Raw genomic sequence first — 27,013 nt, 5'->3', positions numbered from 1 at the left:
TCGTTTCAATTTATTCAGTTCATTTCTGACAGTGGCAGAGAGACAAAGTATTTCTGAGAATGTTCAAACTCTCTCTAACCGACAGTCAGACATGAGATCTCCAGATAAGGCTGGAATTAAACCCTTGGAGAAGCTTAGTTCTGCTTCGACCCACTTAAGATGGGACATCACATGCAGTCAGAGCGAGTGTGAGACATCATGTCTGGACATTATGATGAAACACCAAAAGAGTCTCGGGAACGGCTGAGCGGGAGCTAAAACTGGCTATATGACATCATCACCATATCAAATTAAAGGGACAGTTCTGATTTAAAAAGTCACTTGTTTACTCACTCTTATGTCATTCAAACCTCTATGATTGTGACCTTTCACCACACACACAATTAGATGTTTTTTCATTTTTTTTTTCATTTTTTTCATTTTTTTTTATTGGATTTACTTTTTAATTTGTAAAATTTACTAGCCATTTTTGATTGAAAGGTAACATCAAATGAAATGTAAAATCCAATCATCATTGTTTTATTCACAACTTAGAATTTATTATTTTTTATTTTTTTTACATTATAGCTCTCAAATCTCATTTGTGCGTTTCAGAGTTAGCCATACAAGTTTAAAACAATTCGAGGGTGAGTAAATGATTACAGAATTAACATTTTTGGGTAAACTGTTCCTTTAAAAGGTGATATTATTATTATTTTTTTGAATCTCTAGCTGTTTTCGTTACCTATTTTATGCAAATTTGGGAATATTGCACAAAAAATGCTGGATGGAAAAGCCATCTGTCTGTCTGGGCAGCAAATAAATTCTAAAAATGTGCATAAAAATAATTTATGTGGAAAATTTAGGCGGATAGATTGTTTTATCCAATAAGAATACATGTCCATAAACTACGATGGAAACACATTTACAGAATAAATCCCTTGATGCACAACAAAAACTCACTTTCATTGGTTCTGCCTTAAATTATTACATCATTTAAATTAATACATTTTTAGCTAGCTGTGTGATTTGTATACATTGCATCCGGAAAGTATTCACAGCGCTTCACTTTTTTCCACATTTAGTTATGTTACAGCCTTATTCCAAAAAACTGATTCAAATTATTATTTTCCTCATAATTCTACAAACAATATCCCAGAATGCCCAAGCCATAGAGGTGATCCCGACTATCTCTGGACGCACACTCCTCGAGAGAGGATGGACTCTCCACCACTCTGGAGTTGCCCATGGTGAGAGGTGACGGGCTGGTGTGGGTTTGCTTATAGCCCCCCAGCTCAGCCGCCATGTGTTGGAGTTTACCCCGGTGAACGAGATGGTCGTTTCCCTGTGCCTATGGGTCGGGGATAGGTCTCTCACTGTCGTGTGTGCCTACAGGCCAAACGGCAGTGTAGAGTACCCGGCCTTCTTGGAGTCTCTGGGAGGGCCTGAACCTGAGTGGTGTTCATTTATTGGACTTCTGTGCTTGTTACAGTTTGTCCATAACAAACACCATGTTCAAGCATAAGGGTGTCCACCAGTGCACGTGGTACCAGGACATCTTAGGTCGTAGGTCAATGATCGACTTTGTGGTCGTTTCATCTGACCTGCGGCCGTATGTCTTGGACACTCGGGTGAAGAGAGGGGCGGAGCTGTCAACTGATCACCACCTGGGGGTGAGTTGGATCCGATGGCGAGCGAGGAAGCTGGACAGACTCGGCAGACCCAAGCGTTCTGTAAGGGTCTGCTGGGAACGTTTGGCCGAGTCTCCTGTCAGAGAGATCTTCAACTCCCACCTCCGGCGGAGCCATGACCGGATCCCGAGGGAAGCTGGAGATATTGAGTCTGAGCGGACCATGTTCTCCACCTCCATTGTTGAAGCGGCTGCTCGGAGCTGTGGCCGTAAGGTCTCCGGTGCCTGTCGAGGTGGCAATCCCCGAACCCGGTGGTGGACACCGGAAGTAAAGGATGCCGTCAAGCTGAAGAAGGAGTCCAACCTGGTTGGGTTGTGGGACTCCTGAGGCAGCTGACGGGTACCAGCAGGCCTTGCGGACTGCGGCCCGGGTGGTTGTGGAGGCAAAAACTCTGGCCTGGGAGGAGTTCGGTGAGGCCATGGAGAAGGACTATCGTCTGACCTCGAAGACATTCTGGCAAACTGTCCAACTGGGGATGTCGTCGGATGGTGGAAGGAATACTTTGAGGATCTCCTCGATCCCACTGTCACGTATCCCATTGAGGAAGCAGAGGCTGAGGGCTCAGAGGTGGACTCGCCCATCACCCTAGCTGAGGTCACCAAGGTAGTCAAGAAACTCCTTGGTGGCAAGACACCGGGGTGGATGAGATCCGCCCTGAGTACCTCAAGTCTTTGGATGTTGTGGGGCTGTCTTGGCTGATACGCCTCTGCAGCAGCGTGTGGCGGTCGGGGACAGTGCCTCTGGGATGGCAAACCGGGGTGGTTGTCCCTCTTTTAAAGAAGGGGGACCAGAGGGTGTGTTCCAACTACAGGGGGATCACACTTCTCAGCCTCCATGGGAAAGTCTATACCAGGATACTGGAGAGGAGAATACGGCCGATCGTGGAACCTCAGATTTAGGAGGAACAGTGCGGTTTTCGTCCGGGCCGTGGAACTCTGGACCCTTCCAGATTCCCTCCCAGAAACATCTCGCATGATTGCGTTCACCAGGCCTCCGAATGCAAGATAACGTGATAGTTTTTTTTTTTTTTGCACTTTGTCTGCTTGCTCTGAGGCATAAATCAAGGAATCAAGGAAGAGTTTCTTCCCCCGGAAAGGAGAGTAAAGGAAAAGTCAAGGAAAAGTTTCTTCCCCGATTGCAGCAACTTTCATTTTTATTGCAGATATTTTGCGCTCATTTCTGAGGAAAACATGGGTATGAAATGCCTCTTTATTTGCAAATTAATGTTTTATATGATAATCCAATTTTGTTTAATTTGTTTCAAAATAAGTGAAATCTTAACTTTGGAAGGAAACATAGCTGATGCCATGATTGTTTAGATAGATATCAATTTTGCTGTTTGCCACCACTGACATTTCACATAAATGACAAACCATTTAACAGAACAGGATGGAGTACCAAGAGAATCCATCATAGGTCTCTATGTGGGGATTAAGTTTGTGTTAAACTGCTTATTTCTATTCTGAGATGTACTTTCAGAACCTTTCTGGGTCATGTTTACGTGTGCACCAAGACGTTGGGTTGTCAGATCGAGGGTCTGTCACAGTCAAAACACAAAAACACACACACACACACTCTTGCGACCGCAAGTGTGTGAGAGTATTGGCGACGTCTCCGCAGAGGTCACACCTCCCGCAGTGACAGTGTTAGCTGGAGAGAATGAGTCAGTGAATGAGTGTAACCGGGTTGACTTCAGGCGCCCCTTCTCCAGTGAAGCATTCAGTCGCAATGCTACAAATGGACATGCTCAAAAATGGATAAGAAAGCTGTCATTTAAGGAAGTGTGAATGTGTTTTTCACTCACGGACCCTCAAATATCATCTCCTTGTGAGGGACTCCCTTTCTAAAATCATTTGTTCTCTTTGAGAAAATGTGTTTTATAACCTATGTTGTTTGAACAAAAAAAAATATTAGCCTATCTTTTAATATTATCATTCTAAAAGACAAAACAAACAAATATTTAAGTGAAATGTCTTCATTTATGAGAAAAAAAGACTGAATTTGTGTTCCCTTCACCTACTCAAAAATAATCTCACTATCTTTCTTTAAAAGTAGAATAGCAACATGTTATTTGGGGAAAATAATCTTGAAGAAGGACCTGTTTGTCTTGTCTCACAAAGGAGACCTATAGCCTACTATTAATCACAAGCAGCAAATGAGGAAAAGTGTCCCATGCTGCCGCACTCGGTTGTCTTTATTCCATTCTGGAGGAAACTACCAGAGAGCTGATGGAAAGCAGTGTTGCGTTGTGTAACGTCTCCATCTTGTGTTTTTCTAGGGCAGTACACTTTTAAAGAAAGTTTATCTACATAATCTGAAAAAATACCTGTCTTTCTGCCTGTGATAAGAGATGTTCTCTTAAAAGAGTAAGTTTGATTGTACAAAGTAGAGAAAAATATTTTTTAAGAATAAATACAGTTGGCTAAATACAAATAATGTTGTATTATGGATGTATTTATTACTTGATAGCATTTAAATTATTTGTATTCAGATTTTGATGTTATTGTTAGATTTTTACTTCAATCTAAAACGTTATGTATTAACAGTTGGGTACAATATGTAATTTTTTGTTCAAAAGTAAAGCTGAAGTCTGTAGCTTTTTTGGGGGGTTAAAATGATCCAAAATATATATTTGAGAAAATACATAACCAGCCAGTGTTCAAAACTATCTGCGTGCCTTAGCTCGATTCAAAACGGTAAACTTGTAACAAATGTTTTTAATTCCAGTGGGACTGGTGGATTTTTTTATTTTTTTTTTCGGTCGTAATAAGAGAAAAATGTTGTGGATTTCCACGGGGAACTCGAGCTTGTCTTTGCGTCATAGTGCCGAAGTTACGACGTCACTCTGTAGGTCAAAACGTGAAAGTGAGTTCGCATTTAAGCACTCCCGGTTCCCTCGCTCTAAAGTCTATGGGATTTTTGAATGGGTTTTTGCTAAATCGCCTGAAATAAGGTCTGTGGTGAACAAAGCCTCTAAATATTTTCACGTTTTGATCTATGACATAGAACACACAGTTATAACCTGCTTGTGGTTTTTTAAACTTTATTGTGTCTGCTTGTGTTTTTAAAAAAAATTATATAGGCTTCAAAATGTATAGATTTTGGATTAACTTGTAAAGATTATCTTGATAGACAAAACGTGTAAAGGTCACAACTCTTTGTTAAACACAGATCTTATTTTTGCGATTTTCCAAAAGTCTTTGGGGAAAATGCATAGCTTATCGATTGAGGGAACCCAGGCGCGGCTAGCTTCTGAGTTGTCCTACAAAGTGATGTCATCACTCTATTAGGTCACATCTGAACACATAAAGAAAGAGTCTCAGCTAGTAGTATAAGCTATGTTGCGTGTGAGGATGTTGGAGGTGGAGATTTATTTTCTCACAGCACTTGATATAATTAAACTTATAAGTTTGATGGCGGATCCAGAAAGATTCAAACGACAATCACCAGTGACAACAGATTCACCCGCTGTAAAATGCAAAAGACTGCAAACGGCTGTAAACAAGCATAAATATTGGAAGGACATTACATGTAGTCACGCAATGCTGACGTTGTTAACATTAACAATTTGAGGACAAAGTATAATTTGGATGGTTTTGCGTGATATGATAACTTAGCGATTGTTAGATTTAATCAGCGTGATTTATTTCAATGTCAGAACCAGAACAAAAGTGGATGTTACAAGTTCAGATGACATTTTCCAATGAAAAATCTTACGTTGGTCATACTTCCAAAAAGAATTATCTGTGATTCTGAATGCCAGTATCCACATCGACGTGGTGACTGACAGCCTCACAGTCTCCTCAAACATTGTGTTCATCCGCGCTGTGCCGTGTCAAGGTACAACTCGCGTAAAGTTGATAATTCCACGAATGACTGTAATTGCAGATTTCGAACAGAGATGGCGACAAAGAGGAGAAACTGCAAACTGCAGCTTTAAAGGAACACTCCGACTTTTTGGGACTTTAGCCTATTCACCTTACCCCCCAGAGTTAGATAAGTCCATACATACCTTTTTCATCTCCGTGCGTGCTATAAGTCTGTTTGACGCACCCACCGCTAGCCTAGCTTAGCACAAAGACTGGATGTGAATGGTTGCAGCTTTCATACTAATCCAAATGAGTGACAAAATAACGCAAACGTTGTCCTATTTACATGTTGTGGTTTGTATAGTCACAGAGTGTGCAAATATCAAGGCCATATGAGACACAGACATCTTTTGACCGTATAAATACTATATTTTCTGAAGGGGAAGCACTGCTACTTGGGCAGAGTGATAACAATCACCTGAGACGCACCGTGACGAGGAGCAGAGAGTTCGCTTCGCTCAGCGTTGGAATAAAGAGTCAGCAATTACTAACGTTAGATAGAAAAGCAAGGTTTATCATGGGTGTTTGCTTTATTGTATGAGCTGTGACAATAAACAGGGGAGACCAGGTAATACAGTACCATGTTTCATTGATTTCCAACCAAAAACGCACCCAGATTTATAAATATCACATGAATAAATAATTATTATTACAGGAATCAATATATTTTAAATGCAATTTATTAGCTGAACCAAATGTATTCAACAGTAAATACATTTGCCTATATAATATACAGTATTGCATTACTATAGGATAGAATAAGGGGAAAGTAATAGCACAAATTGTTTTTGCACAATGAACTCACAGCCTAGCGTACCCTTTTGCACGCTCAAGTTCGTTATTTCCATGGTTATTTCAAATTTAGGCTACTAGGCGCGCCGCGCGCAGGGTGCAAGTTCAACGCGGTGAACGCGCTCGTTTTTTTTCCCCCAGCGCGTCCGCACCGCATCAAGATAAAAACATATTCATACCCTAATCATATAATAGTGTCACTAACGTTACATTAGATCTGGCTAAAGGCACTGTTACAGTAGGTCATCTAAAAACATAACGGAACACTTACCTCAGCCGCAGGTGATCCACTTGTCCTGTCTGTGCGATGGGATGGCCGTATCCTTCAGCACATTATGGTCCGTGTGGCAAATTCCATTTTTTCAAAATAGTCGTCCTCATTGAAATGTACCGAGCAAACGTAATGTCCCTTGATAATCTTAGGTGTGTTTGGATAAATATCCAGAGTAAGTTAGCCATTTCTTCATCCAGTCAGCGTTTTTAGTTGGAATTCTGTGAAACATGGTATTACCTCCCCTGTTTACAGTCGCAGCTATTTACAATAGAGCGAAAACCCATGACTCTAAACTACGCTTTACTATTTATAAATTGCTGACTCTATTACCCAAACACCGAGCGAACTCTCCGCTCCTCACCACGGCGTGTCTCCGGTGATGCGGTTATTACGCCGTCAAAGTAGCAGTGCTTCGCCTTCAGAGAATAGTTCCCAGGTTTTATACGGGTAAAAGATGTCTGTGTCTCATTTGACTTTGTTATTTGTACATTATGTGACTATACAAATCACAACATGTAAATAGGAAAACGTTTGCGTTATTTTGCCACTCATTTGGATCAGTATGAAAGCTGCAACCATTCACATCCAGTCTTTGTGCTAAGCTAGGCTAGCGGTGGGTGCGTCAAACAGACTTATAGCACGCACGGAGATGAAAAAGGTATGTATGGACTTATCTAACTCTGGGGGGTAAGGTGAATAGGCTAAAGTCCCAAAAAGTCGGAGTGTTCCTTTAACAAAATTTTAATTTTACATTTAAATTTAAAGTCAATATATCATCAATCCTTCTTTCAAAAACGTGTTTTGTCTTACCTTGATTCATGGTACCCTAAGTCTATTATAAGTGTTTATATTTTAGGCCAAGTGGGATTGTTTTTCACAGGAAATATAGAAAAGTTGCTCCTGCTTTGAAGCATGCAGGCCTGTGGTGTGTGAATAGGTTAGTTGGAGCAGCTAAATCTCAAACCAAAAAAAATGGCAAAAAGAAAACTTGACGGCTCGTAAAACAAGAATCAAAATCGCCTTGGTTTTTCAGGGACTGCAAGAACTAGGGGATTTGAAAATGTTGTAAAAGCGACGAGGAGATGGTGTTTTTATCACTCAGCAAGTGAGTATTGTATTTTAATTTGCCATTGTAGCTCTCCAACAGAGTTCATTGTAGAGCTTTATCTATTGTGAAGGGTAGTTTAATTGTGGTTGAATTCATTTTTTTTTAAGGAAGTAGGCTACGCTGTGTTGTCACCATTAGGTTCTGTTTGTTTTAGTTTTCATGGACCTTCTGCTTGTTAGTCACATGTGTTACTAGGTCGGGGCTTTAGAGAGAGCCATCGAAGAAATAAACGAATAATCCGACATGGGGTAGCTGTAGAAAAGGGGAATCAAACACATCCAGCGGAGGCTGATCCAAAGATGTGTCCTCCTGCAGACAAAAAGTTTGTAAAACCATGTACTGGCTGCACGCTGTATCTCAGGCCTACTGTATCTTTAATGGAAAAAATTATTCAAAACATCTGTCAGTGAATCTCCAGTTCTGTTTTTTTAATTAATTCAGAACTGTGAATGTGTTGATTTCTAAGTAGTGCTTAAAATGTATGTGTGGAAAAATATGCATTTTTACTCCATGTCTATTTTTGGATTGTAAAAAGAATATGAGGATAACACACAAAGGGCACTTTATGTAGACTCATTGCTGGTTCTTTAATGACATGACTTCCATTAAAACATGAGGATAAATCTCAAAATAATCAGTGCAGTTTAGGGTTTGCAGCAACATTTTGACAATGAGAACAGCATGAAAACAACTAAATAAAAATTTTCCATCAAACATCTCTGAATGTTACATGCGTCACTTGTGCCAAATAAATAAAGCGCTTCAAAATAGGAGGAACATGTTAATAAATATCAAGAATAAAGACACACATTTAGCTAACACTGACAACAGCAGCAAACTTTTCTTTCATTAAAATAAAACAAGCGTAAAGTATATATAAAAGCATTTAGCTCGGTAAAGAAATGGAGGGGGCATCATCTACCTTAAACAAAACGTGTAGAAATAATGAATACTTTACATAGATACGTTAAAAATATTACAGTACTTGTGCCCGAGCTGCCATGACAAAGGCACAGATGCATACCTATGTGTATTTCTCTGACTCTGAGCCACAAGTATCATGGTCCATTCGGTCACATTCAATGAGATCTTCAGTTCAGAGCAAAAACTAATGCAAGTCATATACAAGTCTTTGTCACAAATTTACACACAAAAATAAATAAATAAAATGAAAGCGTCTTTATACTTTTTGGCTTGCCAATATTAATACGTATAAACAGACATATTAGTGGGGAAAACAGCATGAAATTCAGTGAAATTAATCAAAACTAGCAGGAGTTGGATTATCATCAACAAATATGCATTTTTACTGAAAATGTTTTACACATGACCTTTGCATGTGGTGGGTTGTAGAAATACAAAATAAAGATAGATAATAAAATGAAAACCATAGAGACCAAGAGAAATATGAAAATATGATCTGGAAGGATGACCCAAGACCTTGTGCTTGAAACACTTTCAGCAAAATATTTGGGCAACTGTGAATGTGGATGACAAATGGTTGATTTTTGAGCCAATTTAATTTATAACAGGGCAAATGTGTGTGAATTAACAAGCCTTTGTGAGAATTATTGCATGTGTGAGTATGTGAGATTACAAAGATGATCTAGCTATGATTATTTTGGCTGTTGATCACGTTTCCGCCTGGAGGGGCGATATGTATCGAGTCCAGGATTGGCCGCAACACCTGACCAAATGGCCTGAGAGAGAAAGAGAGAGCATGAAGTTCTGGAAAAACTGTGAAAATAACATTATTATTTATTCCCTGTATGTAGTACTAAATACTTTCCAATTAAGTGGAAATGAAAACAACCCTGAAAATCATGTCTGAGCGAGTTTATGTTTAGCATACTCACGTGGAGAGCACTTCAGAGGGCAGATCTGTGATATAGGAGGGAATTTTATTTCCAGTGAGAAACTGGGCCACCTCATTAGTGAACGTGTTACAGTTGTGTTCAAACAATCTGTACCTGTCACCACTGTAGAGAGAGAGAGAGAGAGATACCAAAGCAGATAAAGAGACTTATTTGCAAGCAATGTACATGTATGTAATGCACATGTTTGTACAGTACAAAAGACTTAATAAGGACTTTAAACTGGAAGGATTTATTTAGGACTTAATTTTCTGAAATAAACAATAGTCAAAAACACACACTCACCTATATGTTGTCTCTCCAAGTGAGGACAGATAATCCATAAAGATCTCCTCTGTCACCTCTGTATTTCCCAGTTCCACCACTGTGTCTGGAGGCCCGAGCATCGTCCCGCCCTGTAAACACACGCACACACTATGGCACATACTGCAGCCGCCCCAGAACAAATGCAATATTTTGTGCCATGGCCATTTAATCTCAACAACCCACAAATAAATTTGACGAAAACAATGTGCGAAGATGTGCCGTTCAATGCTCCACATGGACTATGAACATGTAAAGTGAGAGTTCACAAAGAACACAATATAGAGTACATTAATCGAGTGTATTTTCGGGTCGATGTTTAAGCGCTTGTCCTATCTTGAGTACAAGAAGGATTGCAGTTGGTTGTGATTTTACCGGTGGGCAACTTGAGATCCCAGCACCACCATAGAAAAATTCCTCTCCATAGACCACTATAGATGTGTGCCTGTGTTGACACAACGTAACAGGAAATGCAAATAGTTAAAACATGTTATAAGACATATCAGATAATAACATTTATTTGTATAAAACTTTTCATACATGAAATGTAGATCAAAGTACTTCACAAGCATAAAAACATAAACATTTAAAACAGATATAATATAATTATGTATTTAACTTGTTTATGAATAAAGGATTTTCACCATGATCTGTTATAAGTAGAATATTAATTAAAGGTAATTCACATACCAAATCCCATCAAGCTGTTTTCCTGTAAGAAAGAATATGTTTTAGATATCATATACTTTAAGATAGATATTAATTATATTATATATGCTAAGATTTTGATTGGTTTGACCCATTTAAAGAATTATTTTCAATCTGATGAACCTTAACAAACTAGCAGGGGTTTTCAAACTAAAAATGTTTGATTCAAATAAAAATAATGAGTTCATTATTAATCTACTTAATAGGTTAGGTGAATAAACAAAATATAAATAGACATAGTACATATAACAATACATTACTACAGTGAGTATAATATAATCATAACTGAAACCAATTTTAGCTTAATAATATTAATATGTGTTTAGATGCCTTATACATTTTAGGATGGTGGTCCCGACCCTCACACAGGGATGATCTTTTTGGGGGTCCGTGGCTGGCATCTAAAAGATTGAAAACCTAGAGCATGTGACTCGATTAATTACCATTAAGAACATCGTGTTCTAAAACAGTTTGTTCTTTTTGTTATTTATAAATAATGCAAGATTACTGAGATAGGCGGATAAAAGGGTCTCGCTGTAAAAAATAGCTCGTACGGTTAAGTGAATAAGAGATTTTGTTGAAAAGGTGTTTTCATCGATCATTTGTGTAACGCGCATTTATACATTCTAGAACAGTGAAGGTGTCTCTTACATATTCATAAGCAAGGTCTTCGCCATTGGATGGGAAAAAAGCAACGTCAGTATAATCTCAATAATAAACAAGCCCTAAATCTTCGCTGTTGGTCGGATACAAGTGATGTTAGCATAAAAGAAAATTAATATTCATTAGCTAAGATTTCTTATTGGAAGATGACCAGGCAACGAAGCATGTAGATGTAATATGTAAGAATGAGACCTTCTTCATGGTAGGATTGGAAATTTCTCGGCCCTAACCAATGTAGCGGTAAAGACATCACTCACCCAACATTATCGGACTGAGCTGTCTGGCCATTCCCCGCGATAGATCATAAATGAAAAGCTGCACTCCAAACGTCGAGTTGTGCGGTTCCATGTTTGTGATGTTAGCGGCTAAGTGCGGCTGACTAACCTGCGGTATCCTGCTGCTCTTGCGTGTAACGGCCTTATAAGATTCTCAAATGATCACGACAGCCTGATATCTGAGTTCTGAAATTTCGGAAATACTGTAGCTATATCGGACTTATTGAGAATCGATGGCATTAGGAGGGTTTGAGTAAAAAACACATTGGATAAAAATGGATAACAGGATAAATAGGCTATGTCCTTCCAAGTCGCCAATGGAGAAGCGCATTAATTCAACGGCACGACAGCGCCATCTATCGTATGTGCAAGCGATTACCTCACGACATTATAACCGCATGCCCCTGACTAATAAATGAACTGTAATTTCAGTGTTTGTAGGCCTGTCTTAAATTGGTTTTACCATTAAAAAGAATTGCTGGCACTTCCTTCAAAATAATTTATTTCCCTACTGTAGCCTATGTCTTTATCCATATGAGTCACCAAATTTGACTCATGAAGACAAGTTTACACAACTTATTGTTTGTATAAGTCAAGACGAGTTTATGACACATAGCCTCTATCTATCTATCTATCTATCTATCTATCTATCTATCTATCTATCTATCTATCTATCTATCTATCTATCTATCTATCTATCTATCTATCTATCTATCTATCTATCTTTTAAAGGTACCCTTCTTTTATCTGCCTTTCTTTTCTACCTTTCCTTTCTTCTATCTACCTTTCTTCTACCATCTATCTTTTAAAGCATCTTTAAATTCAAAAAGTTGAGCTATTGATAATACGAATAAAATTTTGTTCTGAAATGAAATCCGATGTGCGAACCTAACGGTAATTTGCATTTACATTTAATTGGGATGCTCATTTTTGCGCTCGTTTTTGGAAATTGTAAAATGCTTACCGTAAAAAAAATGCACTTAAAAGACGATGGGCTACTCGAATTAATTAATTTAGTAGCCTGCCATATAGGCCTACACAACTTATTTGTAACACAGGCAAGGTACGCAACACAAAAAAAGTTTAACGTTAAGCGCGTTAACCCACATTGTTTTCTCCGATTAAAAAAAAAAAACATAATTTAGAACCCGTTGCTTTATAGCCCTAGCCTAGACAGACAGTGAAATTATATGAGGGAGAAAATTCTCATCTGCTTGCCTGTACACAGTATTAGCTTACATCATCGACAAGATATTCTGCCATAGCTAACGTTACTGAATTTAGGCCTACTGAATACTGAATTTCTGTGGGAAAAAGGCTTAACGTGTAACTTTCGGTGATGGCTTTTTATTCTGTGCTCATGTGCTTGTACATCAATAAGTTCAATTTTGAACTTATCCTTCACTTGCACTGTTACACTATCACATTTTATTACATTTTTCATTGTTAGGGTTTTGGGGAATATCGGCGGAATTCTGTCGATTTGGTTTAAATCTGGTAAATAGCCTATCGAATAAAACCAGAACCGTGATAGTAGCACGCAATGGGTGGGAGGGGGCAGATGTGAGGGGCGCAGGAATTCTCTGGAAATTCGCGGAACTTTCTGTGGTATTCCGTTGGCGCAGATTCCGGGAAGGACTAATTATCAATGTTATTCAGCGTGTTTCTCGGAAAACATTATTTAACTTTCGTTCTGTTCTAAGTGTAGGCTATGTGTTGATCACGTTACCATTTACAGGGCTTTACATCAGCCTCTGCAATGATATTCTCGTATGGCTCAAAAGTGACTCATCGTATACATCTTTATCGCTCAGAGAGAGACCACCTTTTCCCGTCTTTCATTTCCATTTCTTGGCAAAAACAGTCGCGCTCCTCAGCGCGCGTGAACTCTCGTGGCTACTAAAGGGACGAATGGCGTTTGGCAAGCCAAGTTAACATTTATTCTTTAGTCCACCCAAAAATAAAAATTCGGTCAGACCCTCCTGTCGTTCCTAACTATATAAGACTTAATTTCGTTCATTTTCGAAATACAATAATGAAGATATTTTAATGAAACTTTATATATTTCTATTTCTGTCCGTCCAGGTGCTTTAATAAGTTCATAAATAGATTGTAAAACTATTCCATATGAATTGAGCCGTTTGGTCCAAATTCTCTGAAGAGACACTATCGCTTTATATGATGAACAGATTGAATTTAGGCTTTTATTCACATGTAAATGTTTTTCATTCATTCAGTCATTAATCAACATACACACACACAGATATGGTAAACATAAGCTTAGCATGCTTGCTTGATCAAGAATCAAGGTTCATTTAGGGCTGGCGAGATAGCCGCAATATTGTAATACCGCAAAACTGCTAAGCCAACCGCAGCAACCACGATATTTGCGTGGAAGCTTCTGCAAGAACCAATGTGGTTCATTCTCATGTTACGCAGCACGTTTGAGCTTTAGCAAGAACCAATGAGGTTCATTCCTGTGTTACGAAGCACGTTTGAGCTTCAGCAAGAACCAATGAGGTTCATTCTCATGTTACGCAGCACGTTTGAGCTTTAGCAAGAACCAATGAGGTTCAGTCTTGTGTTACGAAGCACATTTGAGCTTCAGCAAGATCCAATGAGATTAATTCTTGTGTGTTAAGCTGCGTTCACACTACATGCGACTTTGTTGCTGCAGGTCGCCAGTGGCTGCGACCTGCAGCGGCTGTTTTATTGCCGCTACAAATAAATAATTTGGAAGGAAAAGTCTAAATATAAATGGAATCAGTACATAAATGCATAATATTAAAGATGAATGAGAAACAGCGAGCTCTTTGCCATCGCGGCAATTTAACTGCAGCAAACAAGCAAATACCGGTCTATCACCTAAAACGTATGTACACGGAGATATCATAAATTATAGGACAGTTTCTGACTGCTAAAATGAGCTTCTCGTTCAACTTGCCTCGGTCAGACTCAGCAGTGACGCGCTCCACTGACTTCACTCCTATTGGTTGTCGCTCGCAAAAATCACTCTTCATTTGCATAAAGTTAAACATTTCTCAACTTTGTCGTGTCGCTGGACACGCCCCACCGGCCGTGACCGCGCGTGTCGCCGGAAGTCGCCCACTCACCATTGAAAATGAATGGTATCGTGTCGCTTGGTCGCGTGTAGTGTGAATGCAGCTTTATGCAGCACTGTTTGAGCTTCTGCAAGAACCAATGAGGTTCATTCTCGTATGTTATGAAGCATGTTTGAGCTCCAGCAAGAACCAATGAGGTTCATTCTCGTATGTTACACAGCCCGTTTGAGCTTCAGCAAGAACCAATGAGATTAATTCTAGTTTGTTGCACAGCACGTTAAAAGAACTAATGAGGTTCTGCAAGAACCAATGAGGTTCATTCTCGTAAGTTACGCAGCACCTTTGAGCTTCTGCAAGAACCAATGAAGTTCATTATTGAATTACGCAACACGTTTGAGCTTCAGCAAAAACAAGTGAGGTTGGTTCTCACGCGTCAAGGAAATACGATTGAGCTTCTGGTTATGTTTACTGATCAATGTTTATATATGAATAAAAACATAAATTCTATATGTTCATTGAATAAAGTGATCAAGTCTCTTCATAAAATGTTGACTAAAGTCATATTCACTCGATTGCTCAATTTGCTTGATTCATAGGGATTACTTTTACAATGTCTTAATGAACTTTTTGAAGCAACAAAGGAGTTGGAATGTCAAATGAGAGATGGAAAGCTCTCAGGTTTTATTCAAAATATCTTAATTTTTCTTTTGAAGATGAACAAAATTTGTAGGGGTTGTAATGACATGAGGATTAACTGTAAACTAAATTAAATTAAATAAATTATTATATTACTTGATTTTTATTTACTAGTTAAAATTATATAAAATAACTAGAAGGCTATTCAATAGTGTCAAATAAACATTCTATTGTTGTTTTTTAGTTATTAGCCTATATATATATATATATATATATATATATATATATATATATATATATAGTTTCCAGTTGTTTGAACTCTGGTACCTTTATTAGGCACCATATATCAATTGTTAGTAAAATATTTTTAATCTTTCTAGTATTTTTTTAATCTATAAATTAGGATAGTTACCAGTAAAAAGAAATACGTGCTAACTTTTATTTGACTGCTAATTAGAAAATATATTAAATAGTTACATGTTAGAAGAATAAATGTAAACCTTGCTTGCCATACACGGAGAAGTGGGTGGGCGCGAGCGCGTAAAGCGTGCACGCGCCAAGCCAAGCCAGTGCGTACATGTGTCGCAGATTTTAAAACTCAGAAAGAGCTGGAACAGCGGCGGAACCTGATGGTGCAGTGGGTTTAAATCCAAAAAAAATTAGAGTTTTAGGATTAGAGTTTTAGCAGTAGAGTTAAGCGACATTGTATCCCCTGAGGAGGAAAAACGGGAGAGATCAGAAACTATATTTGCTGCACTGGATGATCTCATTAACATGGAGCTGTCATCAATAGGAGAGCAAGTGTTTGCTGTGGAGGCAATAACGAAGAAGAGGATAAGAAAGGTAAGGACATTGCTGTGCGTGGGGAAATGCATTTATGTTCAGTTGCTTTAATGCTTTTTATTCTGCACACACTATTTACTTTCTGTTTTGAAATGATTAATACCCCCCAAAGTCCGCACAGTTTCTTCTATTGCCAGTTCTGGAATGACTCATGAGTGAATAACACCTAAGCTTGCGTAACATTTCGGAACTTTTTCGGTGCATGACTTCTGGTGTGCAAAACAGTGCGGTGATATGTTATTCTCTAAAGTTTGTGGATTTTTATAACGTCTCGCGCTTGAATTGCGAGCGCTATAGATGGAGGGGGTGTGAGAGAATAACGCGCGTGTCATCATCATCATCGCCATCAATGCGCGTTTCGCTCTTAAAATCGCCGCGTTTCGTAGCTACGCAGTTTATTTTTATACGGGTGCAAGGTCAAGGATGATACGTGTAACATCCCCGCAGTTGTAAAAAAAAGGACCAGTTAGGACCAACTGCAGAATAAACAAGATTAAAGATAGGACCTATTTAAATGGGGATAAATAAATTAGGTCATGTTTATTAATAGGGCACGCACGAGCAAGTATCTCTTTGGTAGGTGTTTATGTTATTTATTTATTTATTATTATGTGTGTATGTGTAGTATACAGCCAGATGTTGTAATGTACAGTAATAGCCTAGCTAGTGATGGTGATGATGACTAACGCTCTATGTGCACGCGGGTTTCGTTTCGTACTCTCGAGCATGACGGGGGAAAGACCATCTTCGTCGCTCCACACGTTGCAAGAAACGAGTTGTTTACGCGTTTCCATGGCCCCACCTATTTCCGAATGTTCTAAACTCGCTGTTCTTTTAAATGGAACTCACTCACCCCTCTGTGACATCACCGCACCGATGTAACAGTAGCGAGTGCAGCTCCGTTTTCATCCTGCATAATCTTCCATGTCAAAATACTACTGAGTGTTGACATCTTAAAGACACAGGCAAGCTTTTTCAAAATATGTGGGGTGTTTGTATCATGGTTTTGTAAAGAATAGAATGGTGACGTATGTGTCCCTCTGAACTTTTAAAGTGAAAGTGACTCCTTTTCGTCCTTACTCTTTTTTTCAGGGAAATGTGGAATATCTCTTAAAGTGGCAAGGATGGTCGCCTAAGTAAGTTCTCATATTAGTCATTTTATTAAAGACCATATGACCTAGAACTGTCACAATATGTGGGTGAATCCCACAACACCACGTCAAGGTCTAATTTCTATGGAAGCTTGTGTTCACTATGGAATAAAATTAAATCTATAAACTTTTTATCAATTTTGACTTTTTATCATTTTTTTTTAATGCGAGATATAAACTTGCAATTGTAAGATATAGTCTCTCGGTGTTGCAAGTTTATATCTCACGATCCCACAGTTCTTTCCCATATTAAAAATGTGTGCAAAAAAAGTCAGAATATATAGTTTATATCTCGCAATTTTGACTTCGTGTTATTTAATTTAAAAAAAAAATGAAAATTAGATTTTGGATAAAACACAGCATCACATTATTTTCTCTCATGTGATATATTTTCAATCTCTAAATCTCTCGAAGCATGTCAAGAACATGTCCTAATCATTTCAACAAAAATAAATAACTAGCTAACTGAATTTTACTTAAAGATAATGAAGTCTATATTTAGGAAATATGATAATATTTTGTAATTATCTTTTAAATCTGACTAATTTCCAAATTATTTGTCAAAAATCTACATTTTAGGAAAATGTTATGGGGTTTCAAATTAGAGTATGACATTCTGTTACGATTACAAAACAGATAATGAATTTCATACATGACTTCTGTAGAGGACACTGGAACTTACATCATGACATATCAGGCATTTAAGGAGACACAAATGAATAGAGAAAGATTTTAAAGATTTTATGTGAGGTATGAAAATATTCCCAATTATCACTCCCACTTTTTTCAATACATGTTAAACACATTTATATGCAAATTAGATACTGTGTACAGATGCATTGCATGGACTGAGAATGACATTTGTGGCCATGTTTACATGCATATTGATAAAGTAAAATGGTATTTCAAATAATTATATTTCACAACATAGTTGAGACTCATTTGTATACTAAAATCTGTATAAAAAAGTTGTTTGGTGAATGAAAAAATTTTTTTTTTTCCTTTTCATATCTTTTATTTTTCTTTCTACAGAGGACACAGCATAACATAGGAACAAACTTAAAAAAAAATCTTATTCCATCTGTTTGTTATGCTCTAAACAGTGTACAGGGTGGCCGCGGGACATTAAAAAGTATTAAAAAGTCTTAAATCAATTTTCCTAAAAATAAGGCCTTGAAAAGTATTAAATTGTCTTAAATTCAGATTGGATAGGTCTTAATTATGTTAGTCATGTCACCGCAAAGATGCAGGCAAAGGCAATCGTTCTGCCAGCCAGGTCAAATATTTTCTACAAGGTAACCTAACGTAACCTGTGTGTGAGACACACGGGTGCGATCAAACAGTGGAGTCATGAAAAACATCCATCATTTTGTTCATACAGGACAACATTCAGTCTGCAAAGTGTTTACTTATATTTGTGTAGCAAAACATATGTATCCAACCCCTATTTGAAACAGTCCGTGTTGTAACGTCTGTCAGAGTTTGAGGTCCCAGAAGAAGAATAGGAAAGACAGTGCAAACGAACTGGTTGTTCCACGAGTCCTTTTATAGTTGCTTTCTTTCAGTTAAGCACACTCTTCACATACATGTCGAAAGAGCGGATGTTAACAGGTTAAAGAAAATACTCTGTAAAACGCTACAAATCAAAGTGGAAGATAGATCGGTCATCTTCTTCCTCTTTGCGTACATACTATAACGAACGCCATAGAAGAAGTCATCTTAAAGGCATATCAACATGTCATGAAGACTACTGAACACTAGGTGGCCATTACAGAGTTCCATCTTTTGGACATTCAGCATACCGCATTGGTTTTCATTTCTTGTCCTCAAAACAGGGCAATATCTGTTTATTTTTAAGTGTTTGTAGTATTATTTTATACGGAAAGCATTTATTTATAGTCCCCCCCCCCCCCCCAAAAAAAAATGACAGTGGTACCCCTTTCGTGTTTTTTTTTTATGGGGCAAAAAAAGAAGTTTCTCCAATCTTCTCCAATCTCTCCTGATAGAGGGCCACAAGACTTAGACCCGAGTGCAAAAATGGAGTCTCTAGACCCTTCCAGAGCTGAGATATTGAGATCCCACATAGCATTTATGCCATTATAAAAATAGTGGGTTCGCGGACGGTGGAATTTCGGGACAGCCCTACATGGGATCTCAATATCTCAGCTCAGGAAGGGTCTAGAGACTCCATTTTTGCACTCAGGTCTAAGTCTCATGGCCCTCTATCAGAATCCAGAGTTTTGAGAAGATTGGAGAAAATCAAAATCCCCCCCCCCCCCCCCCTGAAAAAAACGACAGTGCTACCCCTTTTGTTTTTTTTTTCGGGGGCCGAAATTTTGAGTTTCTCCAATCTTCTCAAAACTCTGGATTCTGATAGAGGGCCATGAGACTTAGACCTGAGTGCAAAAATGGAGTCTCTAGACCCTTCCTGAGCTGAGATATTGAGATCCCACGTAGCACTTATCCCATTATAAAAATAGTGAGTTCGCGGACGGTGGAATTTCGGGACGGCCCTACATGGGATCTCAATATCTCAGCTCAGGAAGGGTCTAGAAATTCCAATTTTGCACTCAGGTCTAAGTCTCATGGCCCTCTATCAGAATCCAGAGTTTTGAGAAGATGGGAGAAACTCAAAATTTCGCCCCCCGAAAAAAAACGACAGTGGTACCCCTTTCGTTTTTTTTTCTGGGGCGAAAAAATAAGTTTCTCCAATCTTCTCAAAACTCTGGATTCTGATAGAGGGCCATGAGACTTAGACCTGAGTGCAAAAATGGAGTCTCTAGACCCTTCCAGAGGTGAGATATTGAGATCCCACGTAGCATTTATCCCATTATAAAAATGGTGGGTTCGTGGACGGTGGAATTTCGGGACAGCCCTACATGGGATCTCAATATCTCAGCTCAGGAAGGGTCTAGAGACTCCATTTTTGCACTCAGGTCTAAGTCTCATGGCCCTCTATCAGAATCCAGAGTTTTGAGAAGATTGGAGAAACTCAAAATTTCACCCCCCGAAAAAAAACGACAGTGTTACCCCTTTTGTTTTTTTTTCGGGGGCCGAAATTTTGAGTTTCTCCAATCTTCTCAAAACTCTGGATTCTGATAGAGGGCCATGAAACTTAGACCTGAGTGCAAAAATGGAGTCTCTAGACCCTTCCTGAGCTGAGATATTGAGATCCCATGTAGCATTTATCCCATTATAAAAATGGTGGGTTCGCGGACGGTGGAATTTCGGGTCAGCCCTACATGGGATCTCAATATCTCAGCTCAGGAAGGGTCTAGAGACTCCATTTTTGCACTCAGGTCTAAGTCTCATGGCCCTATATCAGAATCCAGAGTTTTGAGAAGATTGGAAAAACTCAAAATTTCGCCCCCCGAAAAAAAACGACAGTGTTACCCCTTTTGTTTTTTTTCGGGGGGTGAAATTTTGAGTTTCTTTAATCTTCCTGAAACTCTGGATTCTGATAGAGGGCCATGAGACTTAGACCTGAGTGCAAAAATGGAGTCTCTAGACCCTTCCTGAGCTGAGATATTGAGATCCCACGTAGCACTTATCCCATTATAAAAATAGTGAGTTCGCGGATGGTGGAATTTCGGGATGGCCCTACATGGGATCTCAATATCTCAGCTCAGGAAGGGTCTAGAAACTCCAATTTTGCACTCAGGTCTAAGTCTCATGGCCCTCTATCAGAATCCAGAGTTTTGAGAAGATGGGAGAAACTCAAAATTTCGCCCCCTGAAAAAAAACGACAGTGGTACCCCTTTCGTATTTTTTTCTGGGGCGAAAAAATATTTTTTTTCCAATCTTCTCAAAACTCTGGATTCTGATAGAGGGCCATGAGACTTAGACCTGAGTGCAAAAATGGAGTCTATAGACCCTTCCAGAGGTGAGATATTGAGATCCCACGTAGCATTTATCCCATTATAAAAATCTCAATATCTCAGCTCTGGAAGGCTCCATTTTACATAACAATACATTACACATACAATAACGAACGCCATAGAAGAATTCATCTTAAAGGCATATCAACATGTCATGAAGACTACTGAACACTAGGTGGCCATTACAGAGTTCCATCTTTTGGACATTCATCATACCGCATTGGTTTTCATTTCTTGTCCTCAAAACAGGGCAATATCTGTTTATTTTTAAGTGTTTGTAGTATTATTTTATACGGAAATCAATTATTTATAATTATTATTTTAATTAACAAACTAATTATATGAAACTATTATCAGTACACTACAAATAAACTGGTTCTATGCCTTTATTAGTAAATTAAATCTAAGCCTCTATTAATATACTTTATTATTTTTAAGACATTTATAAAAATGCCTTCTATATTTCTTTTCACTCCACTGTACTCCACCACAGGCGACTGCACGTACGGAATTGGCACTTGGTTATTGTCATTTCACCAGACTTTTGAACAGACAGTGTGTTTACTTATAAATCAAAAATTTTCAGTAATATTTCTATTTCCTTTGTAAGTTTGGTCTTAAATTTAATTTAGAAGTGGTATTAAAAAGTCTTATAAAGTCTTAAATTTAAATTGTTTATACCTGTAGCCACCCTGGTGTAACAAAACTAAATTCACAAAACATTTTTTTCTGGTTCTCAGGAGGATATCACACAAGAGAAGACAATGGGATGCTGTATTTAAAGTAATAAGAATAAATTCATTTAATCTACAAGAACCTTATGGCAATTGACTGGTTTTTAAATTTAAAAGTAGCCCTGAACTATTCAAATGAACATTTCAGACGAAAATGATTGTAGATTTTAGACTTAGATTTTAAACGCCAGGCAAAAAAAGAAATAATCTGTGCATGAAACTGTTTCGGTCATGTTCTGCTCCAATGATTTGTTCGGAACTGTTTGTGTGAATGTCAGGTACAGCACCTGGGAACCAGAGGACAACATATTGGACCCTCGTCTGGTCCTCGCCTACGAAGAAAAGTAAGCCACACTCTGGAAACCTTCAGTTACTGATGTGGAAATGAATAGGCTAGAAGCAACGGGATGTTCTTTCCTTTCCATCTCCCCAGTCCTTAGCATATGTCTCTCTTTCTAACAGAGAGGAGAAGGATAGAGCTCTGGCTTATAAGAGGAAAGGTCTGAGACCACGCCGAGTTATCCTGCGGGTATGAGTTAGCTTCATTATTTATCATTATTAAGCTCAGTTACGGTTCATATGAAATTAAAGTGATTATGATCTTTTTTTTTAACCATAATGGAAAAAATCTGATACATATAATAAATTAAATCTGATGTACTTAAGTGTCCCAGAACTGCTGGTGTATCTGTATTTTGTGTGTTTGTGCATAATCAAACCCTCCAAACAGAATATCTACCCAATGGACCTACGAAGTGCACACAAGCTTCCAGATAAACCCAGCCCGAGAATCCGCCTATCACTCACCCGTTCCATGGGGACAGAAATAGACCAGAATGGACGGCGCTATAGAGAAGGTGTTGGCTACCGCCGTATAGAAATACGCAAGAACAGGCGGTGCAGGTCCAAACTCATGGATGACTTCAAACTATCTCAGCAACCAACCAGACATCCACTTCCTCCAAAAGACTCTTCAGAGAAAGAGTGGAATGGAGACGAGGAAGATGAGAATAAAAAGGTCAAGAAGATGAGAAAAAATGAAGAAAACACAACAGAAGTGCACCAGGACATTCCAAGTGGTAGGTGTTGTGTGGCATTGATACAGCAACTGTTGCTAAGATACTCTGCATGCAACATATTCAGGGGGTCATGAGGGCCGTTTTGAAAAACATTGCCAGAATTTCTGAATCACAGTGACCACTTACTGTAGCTAACACATGTTTGATGTGATTTAGAGAAATATTACTGTGAAGTAATTCACCCAAAAATGACAAAGTATAATCTTTTATTCCAAACCTGCAAGATATAAGTAAGCCATCAAACCATCGTTGAAATTAAAATCTTCCGAAGCCTTTTCACCTTTCGTGTGAAGAACACACTCATTTAAATAGCGGAAAATCTATTAAAACCTCCGTCATAGCACTCATAACTAAGTCAATTTCAACTTATCTTAAAACACAAGGTTGTGTCAGTTTTGTTGACAGTCACGTTGAACATGTCTTGTGATCAACCATCGATGTGAAAACAGGATGCGTCCTCTTGAAGCAAGAAGTCTATATGTGAGCCAAAAACATCATAAACCTAAGTAGATTGTATACCATTGGTGCCAGTAGGTTTTACCATCTATTTGGCTTTACGGTGCTTTTCAGAAACACAACCAAGGTCAGTTACAAAATAAAAAATGGTCACGAGGTAGTCCATTCGACTATATTCCAATTCTTCTGAAGTTATACTGTAGACTTTTGTGTTGACTTAAAAAAATAAAAATGTATATTTTAATTGTTATTCATCGAAAATCTTCCTCACTGTGCAATAGCATTCTAACCCGCTGTTCCCTTTCGTAGTCACTTCGAGTTACGTCAGAAGTGACGGAGATTGGGGGGTTTCGCAATCTCCGTCACTTCTGACGTAACGTCTCCGTTCCCTACTCAGGGAACGAGGGTTACATCCGTAACCGAGACGGTCCCTTTCGTAGTCACTTCGAGTTACGTCAGAAGTGACGGAGATTGGGGGGTTTCGCAATCTCCGTCACTTCTGACGTAACGTCTCCGTTCCCTACTCAGGGAACGAGGGTTACATCCGTAACCGAGACGTTCCCTTTCGTAGTCACTTCGAGTTAAGTCAGAAGTGACGGAGATTGCGAAACCCCCCAATCTCCGTCACTTCTGACGTAACGTCTCCCATTCCCTACTCAGGAAACGAGGGTTACATCCGTAACCGAGACGTTAAATATGCATCACGCCAGGTTTTGTCAGGTCTGTGAAGATCATTGACATCAAACTTAGAATGACTTATCTTAAGGCAACATGAAAGATCCTCAATTCGTTAGACATGTCGAAGACATTTGACTGACTAAATAATGAGAAAACATTCACTTGTACATTAACCGTTCCTTCAAAGTTTATTCCGAGTTTCTGTCGTTTTTCTGCCAGGTAAAGAGATGTCTGAGGTGTACAACTCTTCCACAGAACAGGAATCTGTAATTACCATTCAAGAAACTGAGAATTGCTCTTCCATTTTTGACTATGCTGAGAAGCCAAGCGAGGACACCCGTCCAGTTTTTGAAGCAACAGACAACAGTACAATCTCCGACACAGAAAAGAACGAGCCAGGCACAAATACTGCAGGGGGTGAGGACTCTGTACGGGTATCACATGACACAACAAACACTGACCAATCACTACACCACAGTACCAAGTCAGAAGTCGAGAAAAGTGTGTTTGACAAAGTACAGAACAGACCTTCGGTTATCGAGGTACATTTGAGTGCTAGATGTGGACAGGAAGAGGTAAGAGAAACAGGTGAGGTAGATAGGTTAGAGGCCATAGAAAAGGAAAGACTAGATGATGACGTCACAGCAGAATGCACAACAACATTACAGGTTCCAGTTGACCAATCACATGCTTCCTCCACCACCACAGTGTACCCTGAGAAAGTCACTGTGACTCAGGTGACGATAAATTCCTTGACCGTGACCTTTAAAGAGGCCGTGACTGCAGAAGGCTTCTTTAGCAGCTGTCGGCTTGAGGTGTAAACTGATAAAGGAACCCAAGAACAACATTACAATAGATTTATGTACATGTAGTCAGGACCAAGTGAATAACAGTTCACAGTAGTGAAGCAGATATTGTCTAAGAAGTTAAGAACACCTACAAGGCATTTTTTTCTTCAGTTTGTCCTTGTGTCGTTGTGGTAAAATAATCGTTGAAGGACATCATTTCTGATTATATTCAGTTATGCTGTATCTGAAGACTTTAAGCATGTAAAGCAAATCTTTATATCTGTACCACTACTTTTCCATCAGCAGCAGTCTTTGCACTTACTATGAGAAGAAACTTGTTTTTAAGTTCCAGATTGAAGACATAACTACTGTTACATCGCCTCGTTTGTCCTGTAAACAACCAGGTGGGAAAAGGAAAGGCCACTTGGCTTTGTTTCCATATCTGCGCCTGAGCTCTCTTCACTCTGTGCAGAGGCCTTTGTGCATTTTTAAAGAGACAGTATTGGTTTACATTCACAACTGCTACAGTGGGCGCTTTTGTAGGGGTAGATCCTGTTCATTTGAACACATGTGCTTTGGGTGTGCTTTTAGCATGGCAGAAATCAAAGCCAAGCCTAAATGACATGTTTTGGTTGTGATAGTTGAACATGGCTTGTCAGCTCTGTCGTTGCTCTCACATATGACAACTACACTGTTTTTTGCTTGTATTTACAGCAAATAAATGGAAAAATAAAAGTTGTGGGTGATTTTATTTCATTTGTGAGTAAAACTTTTTGGTGTTTTAAGCCCATTTATGCTTCAGAATAAAAAATCACATTGTGAGATTATATATATATATATATATATATATATATATAGTTTCAGCATATGCAGTCAAGTCCAGAAACAAAGTTGCAATTACGGTCAAATAAATATCAATTGCAAAAACTGCAATATCCAGAAATAGTCCCGATTAGACATAAATCTGCTTTTTTTATGGTGAGGCAGCTTTCATCAAATGCATTAAATATTAACCACAGTTTTACCAGGCAATTTCTTTAGAATCTTTATCACATCTTTATCACCTTTTTCATCATTTGCAGGAGCAACAGGTTCTTTAGCATTGGTCTGAATGTCAATTAGCAATGACAGCTGGCTGATGAGTCAACTATGACCAGGCTAACAGTGCTGAATGAAACCAAATCCAAGAGCATTGCCATTCTGCCAAAAGAAAGAACGTCTGCTTGAACCATATAAAAAGAGAAAGAGAAATGCCATTATAAAAATCTCAATATCTCAGCTCTGGAAGGGCCTAGAGCCTCAATTTTTGCTCTCAGGTCTAAGTATCATGGCCCTCTATCAGAATCCAGAGTTTCAAGAAGATCAGAGAAACTCAAAATTTCGAGGAAAAAAAAAAAAAAACGACAGTGGTACCCCTTTCGTTTTTTTTTTCTGGGGCGAAAAAATAAGATTCTCCAATCTTCTCAAAACTCTGGATTCTGATAGAGGGCACTGAGACTTAGACCTGAGTGCAAAAATGGAGTCTCTAGACCCTTCCAGAGCTGAGAAATTGAGATCCCACATAGCATTTATGCCATTATAAAAATCTCAATATCTCAGCTCTGGAAGGGTCTAGACGAGCCTCAATTTTTGCTCTCAGGTCTAAGTCTCATGACCCTCTATCAGAATCCAGAGTTTTAAGAAGATCAGAGAAACTCAAAATTTCTCAAAACTCAAAAAAATTGAGTCTCTAGAGCCTCCATTTTTGCACTCAGGTTTAAGTCTCATGGCCCTCTATCAGAATCCAGAGTTTTGAGAAGATTGGAGAAATTGAATTTTTCGCCCGAAAAAAAAAACACGAAAGGGGTACCACTGTCGTTTTTTTTTTCGGGTCGAATTTTTGAGTTTCGATATTCTCAGCTCTGGAAGAGTTTAGAGCCTCCATTTTTGCACTCAGGTCTAAGTCTCATGGCCCTCTATCAGAATCCAGAGTTTTGAGAAGATTGGAGAAACTTCATTTTTCACCCGAAAAAAAAAAAAAAAACGAAAAGGGGTACCACTGTCGTTTTTCTTTTTTTGGGTCGAATTTTTGAGTTTCGATATCTCAGCTCTGGGAGGGTCTTAAGCCTCCATTTTTGCACTCAGGTCTAAGTCTCATGGCCCTCTATCATAATCCAGAGTTTTGAGAAGATT

General features: G+C 38.7%; 2 protein-coding genes across 4 annotated transcripts; one reads left to right on the top strand and one right to left on the bottom strand.

Moving 5' to 3' along the window:
* Positions 1-9,035: 9,035 nt before the first annotated feature.
* On the bottom strand, positions 9,036-16,990 carry desi1a (desumoylating isopeptidase 1a). Of its 2 annotated transcripts, none has more exons than XM_039681404.2 (6): positions 11,519-11,857; positions 10,581-10,602; positions 10,266-10,335; positions 9,873-9,982; positions 9,570-9,692; positions 9,036-9,413 (listed from the first exon to the last, which is right to left on the bottom strand). In XM_039681404.2, the coding sequence occupies exons 1-6, from the start codon at positions 11,607-11,609 to the stop codon at positions 9,320-9,322; spliced, it is 510 nt and encodes a 169-aa protein (XP_039537338.1). In that variant the 5' UTR covers positions 11,610-11,857; the 3' UTR covers positions 9,036-9,319. The 2 variants fall into 2 exon arrangements, with proteins under 2 accessions (XP_039537338.1, XP_088984488.1); XM_089128362.1 differs by lacking the exon at positions 11,519-11,857 and adding an exon at positions 16,931-16,990 and having other exon boundaries at positions 9,183-9,413.
* cbx7a (chromobox 7a) lies at positions 15,850-25,597 on the top strand. 2 transcript variants are annotated; one of them, XM_039681400.2, is made up of 7 exons: positions 15,983-16,077; positions 17,170-17,213; positions 21,847-21,889; positions 22,119-22,184; positions 22,303-22,369; positions 22,571-22,919; positions 24,273-25,597. In XM_039681400.2, the coding sequence occupies exons 3-7, from the start codon at positions 21,876-21,878 to the stop codon at positions 24,872-24,874; spliced, it is 1,098 nt and encodes a 365-aa protein (XP_039537334.1). In that variant the 5' UTR covers positions 15,983-16,077; positions 17,170-17,213; positions 21,847-21,875; the 3' UTR covers positions 24,875-25,597. The 2 variants fall into 2 exon arrangements, with proteins under 2 accessions (XP_039537333.1, XP_039537334.1); XM_039681399.2 differs by lacking the exon at positions 21,847-21,889 and having other exon boundaries at positions 15,850-16,077.
* Positions 25,598-27,013: the final 1,416 nt, after the last annotated feature.

The sequence above is a fragment of the Pimephales promelas genome, chromosome 3 (assembly GCF_988280905.1).
Source record: "Pimephales promelas chromosome 3, fPimPro1.hap1.1, whole genome shotgun sequence".
In the NCBI taxonomy this organism is placed as follows: domain Eukaryota; kingdom Metazoa; phylum Chordata; class Actinopteri; order Cypriniformes; family Leuciscidae; genus Pimephales; species Pimephales promelas.
Note: the sequence above shows the minus strand (reverse complement) of the source record. Positions and strands in the feature narration are given on the sequence as shown.

Coding starts and splice junctions, on each gene's coding strand:
- desi1a (XM_039681404.2), bottom strand. CDS start 11,609: ATGGAACCGCACAACTCGACGTTTGGAGTGCAGCTTTTCATTTATGAT. Junction 9,983..10,265: donor GGATCTCAAGTTGCCCACCG/GTAAAATCACAA, acceptor GTGTGTTTACAG/GGCGGGACGATGCTCGGGCC. Junction 9,414..9,569: donor CCCTCTGAAGTGCTCTCCAC/GTGAGTATGCTA, acceptor TTTCTCTCTCAG/GCCATTTGGTCAGGTGTTGC.
- cbx7a (XM_039681399.2), top strand. CDS start 16,009: ATGGAGCTGTCATCAATAGGAGAGCAAGTGTTTGCTGTGGAGGCAATA. Junction 22,370..22,570: donor CACGCCGAGTTATCCTGCGG/GTATGAGTTAGC, acceptor CCCTCCAAACAG/AATATCTACCCAATGGACCT. Junction 22,920..24,272: donor GCACCAGGACATTCCAAGTG/GTAGGTGTTGTG, acceptor TTTTTCTGCCAG/GTAAAGAGATGTCTGAGGTG.